Below are 8,874 nucleotides of genomic sequence, written 5' to 3'. Positions count from 1 at the left end.
TTTTTTAAAGAGATGTAAAGAGAATGTTTATGCGCCAATTTGTTTTGTAAGATTTTAGTACTTTTATTCTGACTCACCCTTTCTATTTTATTGTGTTTTACTATCTTTTTTAAAATTATTTTATAGTTTTATTGTTTTATGCTTTGCTTGTCTTGCAGTTATCTTTTTTTATGGATGTTTAAATCAACATAGTTTTAATATTTCTTTGTAATTTTGAAGAGTTTTAATGTAATGAGAGTGCAAGATATTACTGGGAACCGGTTCTACCATTCTTGGTTTTATCTTTAATTATCCCAGTTTTAGTAATTTAGCATTAGTTTGAAAACTAATGTTATGGGTGGAAGTAACTTTCAAAACAGAAGTAATATTTTTTTGTAAACATTCTCGGGAAATTTCTTGAGTACTAAGATTGATATTTTTTAAATTCAAATACTTACTAGAGATACAAAATCACAAAATATGTACTGCCACAAAATATATTTTTTAATTATAATGTTGAAAATGTCCAATAATTAGTGTATGCCATCTTCACTTTTCGTATTGGTAAAAATAAAGTTCTTTACAAGACATAAAGGTTGCAAATGTATTTGAAGAGGATATAAATGTAAACATAGAACAGAGGAATAACATTCTGTTGTGAAGGAAATTTTTCTTTCTTGTTTTTGATTTTTTTTGTTTCCAATGTACTGATGAATAAAAACAACAACTAGAGAACCCAAGAAAATACAAATAGCAGTTTTCAAATTTTCATTTTATTGTTTAAGGAGATAACAGCTTTCAAAAATAATCTGGCCGTCAGTGAAATTGTAACCAACACCCTCTTGTTAAATCATGAATTGATTGATGAAAACTACTTGGTTAAAAAAAAATCTCTTTCTTGAAAAGTTTAAAATTTGTCAGCAATTTTTTTTTTGTTATTGTTTATGTTTCATGTGACATTATGTTCAGAAAATCAATAAAAAAAATGTAATTATATATATAAAAAAGATTATACCAGGTCTCTAAACACCGCTGACTTGCATCAGTTAAGTTCAATGTTCACAATTTAAAAATAAGAAATATTCTGTACACAAATCCAAGATAAAATAATCATTATTGAAATAACCTAAAGCCTGTTTCACATTTACCAGAAACATCTTGACTATATTCAGAATATCAGAGAATAGTATTCGAGACAAAACCTTAAGAAAAGCGTGCATTTCCATCTTGTAAAAATAACATTTCAGAAAATGAACATCATAACAACATAGTTGGTCTGAGGTTGATTTGCCACGTTGGAATTAAAGAGACATACTTCATATGTTGCTTTAAATGTAAATTACATTTACATTTAAATTACATTTAAATGTAAATTACATTTAAACCCGTAAGCCTCAATAATAGAAGATAATGCCATTTATTTAGAAGCCATTCCTTTTTTTCTTAAATAAAAAAAAACATAAGCTAGCAATAACAAATAAATGAAGGTTTTATGTGGAAATATGAATTTTGTTTTTTGAAACCCAAGTGTTGATATAATTGATATTATCACCAAATGACATTTTCAACTGTAACTTCATCAGAAACTACAGAATACAGTCAGATGTCGATGTTCCTTAAGGGACCTTGAAGTCTATGTTTACTTTGACACCTCTAATTTACCTTTTACTATTGCAGTGTAATGTTTTTCAAAAAGGCCCTGTTGGCAGTAGCCCTTCTTGTTTGTCACATGGTGCTTGTATTATATTTTTAGATTTGTTTGTGCTTGCGCGTTCACACTATAATGTGAATCATATTTCCACAGACAGGTTTGAAGGTAAAGTGATTGGCAGACGCCACTTTAAACCTATGTGTGAAATGCTTTCAAGGGTCGGAGTGATTTGGCAGCCATGTGGCAGAGGGCAAAAATCTGTTTCTCAGGGTCTTCACACACGTCATGAAGAATTTCTCTTCTGCTGTTTTTAAACATGGCAACGTCTCTTGAAGCTTCACCGCAGGAGATTTCTTCTTCAACTCTGTGTTTCATTAATTTCTAAAATAATATGATATTCATCTGTCACAAAAAAGTTTCATATCACACAGCAAATGTGTATATTAGTTTTGTTTATTTAATCAACATGTGGTTTACATCAGAACAGCTGGCGTTGCCTTCTTTCATGTAAGCCTCCAGAGTGTTTGTTCATGGGCAGGAAAACAAAGATCCAGACCTTGAACCACACAACCTCATAATCCCTGTCCTTTTGTCACATTAAGAGTAAATGTATAACATGATTTTAACAAGCCTGGGCTTTATTGTTGAGTCAGGAGCTAAAGTTCAGTGGACATGTGGACCTCAGAGAAACTAGATTCAAAAATAACGCTTTACAAGACACCAAAATATATTATGGTGGTTGAATTAAATTCGGATGCTATTACACGAGGTGAGGCTTTAAAATAGTTATCTGAAGAATCAGAGAGCTACTGATTTTTTGTCCTTTAGCTGATAGCATAGCTTCTTGAGAATCACTGATTTCTGTCTGTACTTTGTACAAAAAAAGAAATGTGAGTACTTCTACTTCTACTTATACATTATACGATTATACATACATATGACAACAATTGACAAGCAACATTAAGATACACATTTGCATTGATAAACATGTTAAATATTTAAAAATTCAAAAAAGTGCTTAGTGTTTAAAGAGAAATGCTTTTCCTGCATTTAAAAAATAAAAAAGTTAATAGTTTTTTTAAAAAACTTTTTTTTAAATACAAAGTTTTGTAATTTTTTGGAAATAGGTTTCTTGATTTAACTATCAACTCTAAATAACAGATCAGGATATGAATTTGGTATTAAATCATTGCTAGCATCAAAAGATGTCAATATTTATGTCTCCTAAGCTAGCGTGAAAAAACCCAGTTCAATTCCAAACCAAAATTTAACATAGCTTTATTTTGAGTTTAGTTTAGTTTTTTTGTCCTAACCAAGCATCAAACACAAACTCAGTCATCTTAACTTAAGTTAAATCCTGTCTTTCTCTGCTGACTCTATAATTTACATTGTATTTCTTTTAAAAATGTTCAACTTAAACTGTATTTGTGAATCATTTTGGTTTTTTTCTTTGTGGAACAGATAAATAGGTTTATTTCTTCTGTGGTAGCAGGTTATACTACATTTAATGCCTCATTACATGATTCTGAAATCCGTCATTACAGTGTGCTTACTATATCCCTTACAGTATACACAAGTTTGTACATTTTGACATACATTTGAATATTTAGCACAGGAAAAATGCTTATTGAGCTGTTAGTGTGGGAAAGCCAACTCTTCTGTCTACCCCAGAAACAAGGGAACAACATGATGATTGTAGCCTGAACTAAAAAAAAAAAAATAATGAAAACACAATAGAATAGCAAATCTTGTTTGAATCTATTAGAATTAAACTAAAATAAGTTAACACCATTTAAAACTTACTGACTTATATGTTCAGTTCTTCCAGGAAATTCAACTATTTCATTTATTTGCTTACTAATTAAGTAGGGAAGAGAGTCTAGCTCCGGGTAAAGTACAAAAATGTCAGAAATTAAATAAGAAGAAGCCATATAACTGGGTGATCAAAATCTCTTGCACCACGCAGAAGGCTTCGCCGAAGGTCTCACTTGATGACAGTGCAGAGGACCAGGTTCTTTTGGATCACTTATTTGATTTGAAGCACTGTTGAAGGAGAATAAAATTCTTAAGAAATTTGTGCTGCAAGAGTCGAATGAGTAACGTTTGAGTTTGTTTTGCGTGAGTTACCCGTGCAATCACCCTCCTCCGTGAAATTATGGCGAGAAGAGCTGTGAGGGCCACCACCACCACTCCCGCAATCGTTGGCATCAGCGGGAACTTTATGGTCTTATCTGTGGACAAAGACAAATGAAATCAGATTAGCTCTGGCACCTTTGAGTGTGGTATTATTTATGTAGATTGTACAGGTTTCTGTAAACATTTAAAGCTCTTAGTGGGGGAACTCACCTGTGACAGTGACTTGGAAAGTCTTGTTGAGCGGTCCATAGCTGGGAGAGGTTACCGTGCACGTGTAGTTGCCTTCATGCAGGCTTCTGTCTACTTTCTTGACATATAGCTTGGTGTTAATGCCGTTGTTGGTTATAATAAAGCCCCATGTCGATAGATCCACCATGGTTCCGTTTAGTTCCCACGTCACTGACGTTGCCAAAGGGTTGGCCCTCATGTCACATTGCATTTCCAGTGATTCCTCCTCTTCTACTGTAACTTCCTCTGAACCAGAGAGGTCTGCGTGATCTGAGCAAAATGTAAGAAAAATGATTGACACTAAAACAAATGAGCAGGTTTAACATGCTTCTGTACATTTGGTGCAAGGAATTAGCTGAGACTTAATAGGGTTGTGATGTTCATCCTATAAGGCAGCAATCAGTGGTATGGTTAGGACAGCTTTTTCTGATTTTATTTTGAGTTGGAATCAAAGGGACACATAAAGGCAATATCAAATAAAAACAATGACAACAAAAACTCTTTTATGCTGTCCAGGCTGTTTGGGAGTGGCTTCCACGCAGTGCCATTTTGTTCTTTCCTACTTCATGAATCATCATAAAATGCTCAAATCTAACATGTTGCACAGACCAATAGATGATAGAACAACTCTCCAAAAATCCTAAAATACTTTTCAGATTACAACACAATCTACTGTTGAAGTAAAACTACACACTTTTACAGTCAATGCAAGATGTGTAAGACAGGAAATTGATGAAGTAATTTCAACCAAAGCAGGTTAGACCAGCTATTAGGAGATTGGGTGTCCCAATTTTTTCCTTAGCGAGAAAATCCATTTGTGTTTATATATTTTATTTAATAAGGGGAATCAGGTTAATACTTAGTTTTAAGCTAAAATTAAATCATTTTCTTTTTCAGAAACAAAAATTAAAAGAACAACATTGAATTGTAATTTTTTTTTAAAGGAATTGAATTTTTAATGTTGGTTCTTATTTTTACAACCTGAAACAATTAACATAAACTAAGAAGTGAAAGATCTTGAAATGTCAATAAAAAAGGGCATTAATAATATAAGTAACATTAGTTTAATAGTAGATGCATCAGTCATAAATTGTTCCTTTTAGATGTGATTTGTTTTAGGAGTCATAAGATTGCTTTTTAAAAATAATTAACTGGCCTGAGATTGAAAATGGGCAATTTTGTCTTGAACATCTCATGTCAAATACTGAAAATCCTTTTTTTTCAGCTTTATTAAATGCATCAAAACTAAGAACATTTTCAGTCTACAACAGGATACAATTATCGATGTTTTGATGGATAATATCGGGGTAATTTTCTTTCATTTTCTCATCGTTTAAAACCACCTCCTCACTCATTCAATCTGCAACACATTTTTTCTTTTATGTGTTTTAGTGTAGCTCTTAGATAACTATACTCAATGCAGGATGTTACACTTCATGGAAATCTACACTGAATGTAAAGTGACTTCCTGGTTTTTCATGGATAAAAATAGCAGGAAAATTACAAAAATTAATAGTTTTATAAGAAAAACGGTGCTGAAAACATTTTCAAACTGAAACCATGTTTAACACAAAGACCTTCAAATGTCAAAAGCAAAAAGGTGAAGTTGAATCCGAACCATATAATACCAGAATGAACCAAGATTTAAAAAAATAATCTCAAATTTTTAATCTCTTGTTATTTTTTAAGTTCACCTCCTGACTCGTACTATTCTTGTAGCATAAACATCCATTAATGGGACTCACATGTGACGCTGAGGGTGACGGAGGCCGAATGGGAGGAATTGCTCTTCAGTTGACAGGTGAACGTGGCGCCCTCATCCTTTCGGATGACAGGATTGATGCATATACTGCTATTATTCTCCTTGTTTCCATCGATCAGTTTAATCATAGCGCCATTCCTCAGCCACACCAACTCCTTATCCTCATGGGTGCCATTAAGAAAACAGACCAGAGACACTGTCTTTTCAGTCTCAGTCTGGATTACACCATTAAGTGGTTCGGGAGAGGACATAATGTAGACGACTTGGAAAGAAGAAATACAAGTGACGGGTTTGATGCATCAAATACTGAAAGAATGATAAGTTGAAAACCAAGACAGAGGGAACAAATGTTTTATGTATGTAAAGAGGCGAAGCTTACCCGATGTTTGGCTTGCATAGGAGGGCAGCAAAAATAAAAGCACGATACTGATCATTAACTTCATTTCGATGGTCTTCTCAGGTAAACCTAAATAAAGAAACGATATTCATATAAACATCCAAACTATATGTTTAAAGTTTTAAATCTCTTTCTGTATTTGTTGATGTTTTTTATTTTATTTTATTATTGACTGTTATCCATGATTCCTTCTCCAGTCTAAATGCCCTTATGACAGCTTGGATCAACTTTAGCTCCAGCTCAATTTAAATTGAAACATAATCTACAAAACAAATAAATGCTTGTGTTTCCAGATGCAACGGGAAATTACTGTTAGCATGACAACCTATGATATAACAAGAATTTTTGTCATCATAAATAAAGGTAAAGTATTTTAAACAAATTTTTTTAAATATCTGTGTAACATGTTTGATCCTTGGCATAACTATGGCTCGCAAGATAAGGTTTTGCCATCACAATGAGAATTTATTGATAAATTAAGTGGCAAAGAGTAAATAAAGTAAGTTTTTAAATCTTCCGATATGTGTGGAAGCTATTTTGTAAAAAAAATTAAAAAAGGATTCACTCACCTTTAACTTTCTGTTTATTATTTTATCTTGTCAGTCTTCCCTGCTGTGATCAGTGTGTGTGAATGTGAGCATATGAAAGGCGGTCCGAATCCTCAGCCGCTCTTAAACACCCCACAGGACACTTTTACAACTTCTCTGCCCCAAAATAACTTTTTTTTTTTCCTCTTCAGGTTTTATTTACCTGTTCCTGGCAACACCCTGTCGGTCCTTCCACCCGATTTTATTTCATTCCTCGTTTTATTGTCATGCTGTTATAACGTGCAAACACAAGGAATCTTTTTATTGGCAATGGCCATTAAAGTTGCACTAAAACCTGTTGGGTGTGGATGGAGGGCTGAAACGTCACATTTTACAAGACTCTTTATTCCTGTTTTTAGGGCTTTGATGTTTCCTTATGACTGCATGTAGAGATTAGCTTTGAAAAGATAAAAAATAAAAACACAAAGACAACAAAATGTTTTTCTTTTTTCATAACCTTTGATGGAAATAACACAAAACCACAGAAACTGTGATGGAGGGACTTGTGGAGTAACATCTGGGGAATTATTATTTGTTGACTGATTTTGTGTTTTCTTGTTAAACTCTGATAATTTGGTGTAAGCAAAGATCCGTGGTTTTCCTTTAGTTGTCCAGCATAAATAAATCAGTGTAGGGGATCTGGCATGGCGTTACGCAACCCCTGAGAGTCTTGAGACACGTGTGGGGCTTGTTGCGAAACCGATCATTAACCTGGCAAACCTCAGCTTGCTAAATCCAAGGTGTCATTGGACTTACAGATCATAGGCGATAAGGAGATCTCAGTAACCCTTTTTGATTCATATCTCTACCAACTTTGCATATAGAAACTGAATTTTCTGCCCATTCTTTTCTGACATTAGAAGAAAAATTAATGAGTTTGGATGGAGAGTGAGTCTAAACATAACTTTTTCACTGATTCTCAGCTAGTTTCAAGTCTTTCTACCAGGTCACTTTAACACATGAATAGTCCCCTACACAGCTATTGGTGAACTGCAGTCTTAACTTCTTCTGCATACCACTGCAGAGCGCTGCATGTGATAGTATCTGGACAATTTAATTATGTGGTACATCCTCTAATACCTCTCGGTGTCAAAAGAAGTCAAGTGGAGGCTCTTGAAAGCCACAATTTCCTACTCTTTTACATTTCAGGATTCTTCACCAGAGGAAAAAGTCATATGTAGAAAAACAGCACGAAAAGAGCTGCATTTCATAAAAATCTAAAAGAACCATTCTGAAACAAGATGTCAGAAGAATTCCTCAGATTTTGGTCCATGTTGACGTGACAGTAGCATCACACCAATTTGTCGGATGCACACCTGAAATGTAATGCACATCCTAAATGTGCTCTGTTGTATTGATATCTGGTGACTATGAAAGCTACTGAGGTGGAACAAACTCATAATTTCAAGAAACCCTGTTTGTGATCATTTGACCTTTTTAACATGGTGCATTTGCTACAGAATGTTCCTTTAGGAAAATGGATACACTGTGGTCATAAAGGGGTGGAAATGGTCAGCAGCAACATCCAGGGAGGCTGTGATGCTTAGACCAAAGTTTGCATAGAAAGTATCAAGTATAAAGAGAGTAGCTTTCAATTTCTTAGACAATTTTTCTAGTTTCAACTTCAACTTTGTCTTCATTCTAACAGAAGTCCATGAAGGAGAGCTTTCTCTTTGTTCTCCTTTATCTAATTATGAAAGACCAAGACAATCATCATCAGCAAACCATAACCGAAATGAATCTGAACTGTAAAAGCTGCACAGTTGAGTCAACATACCTGCTTTTCCTGTTGTTTGATCGGATTGTGGAAAACTAAAACTTCTTTAGAAGATCAGCAGCTAACAACACATTCACAGCAGCGTCACTCTGTGCTGACTGGGTAATGATTATTTGCAGGGAAATCTGTGCAGGAAGTGAGAAACTGTGGATTTGTGATTCATCCCAAATTAACCAGTCGGAGAGATTTGTGAATTCAAGAATCACATTCACAAGATAAAGCTTCAAATTGGTACAAGCTATTTTCTTGTTTCCCTATTAACTTCTGAAAACTCATCCAGGGGCTTTTTCTTAATCACTTACCTGACTTGTTGTTGGTCAACTTCATTGACAGCAAGAGGTTTTTCTACGTAAATTA

General features: G+C 34.0%; 1 protein-coding gene across 1 annotated transcript; it reads right to left on the bottom strand.

Moving 5' to 3' along the window:
• Nucleotides 1-2,356: 2,356 nt before the first annotated feature.
• tmigd1 (transmembrane and immunoglobulin domain containing 1) lies at nt 2,357-7,444 on the bottom strand. Its single transcript, XM_008427148.2, has 6 exons — nt 6,723-7,444; nt 6,136-6,222; nt 5,740-6,018; nt 3,977-4,264; nt 3,758-3,861; nt 2,357-3,673 (listed from the first exon to the last, which is right to left on the bottom strand). Exons 2-6 carry the CDS (start codon nt 6,197-6,199, stop codon nt 3,653-3,655), a joined length of 756 nt encoding a protein of 251 aa, XP_008425370.1. The 5' UTR covers nt 6,200-6,222; nt 6,723-7,444; the 3' UTR covers nt 2,357-3,652.
• Between the last annotated feature and the right edge of the window lie 1,430 nt (nt 7,445-8,874).

The sequence above is a fragment of the Poecilia reticulata genome, linkage group LG14, assembly GCF_000633615.1.
Source record: "Poecilia reticulata strain Guanapo linkage group LG14, Guppy_female_1.0+MT, whole genome shotgun sequence".
Taxonomy (NCBI): Eukaryota; Metazoa; Chordata; class Actinopteri; order Cyprinodontiformes; family Poeciliidae; genus Poecilia; species Poecilia reticulata.
This window is presented reverse-complemented; position numbering and strand designations above follow the sequence as displayed.

What these genes read in the sequence shown, in the direction of transcription:
- tmigd1 (XM_008427148.2), bottom strand. Translation starts at nt 6,199, where the DNA reads ATGAAGTTAATGATCAGTATCGTGCTTTTATTTTTGCTGCCCTCCTAT. An exon ending in CTATGCAAGCCAAACATCGG is followed by an intron (nt 6,019 to 6,135) that starts GTAAGCTTCGCC and finishes CTTCTTTCCAAG; the next exon opens with TCGTCTACATTATGTCCTCT. An exon ending in TTTCCAAGTCACTGTCACAG is followed by an intron (nt 3,862 to 3,976) that starts GTGAGTTCCCCC and finishes CTTTGTCCACAG; the next exon opens with ATAAGACCATAAAGTTCCCG.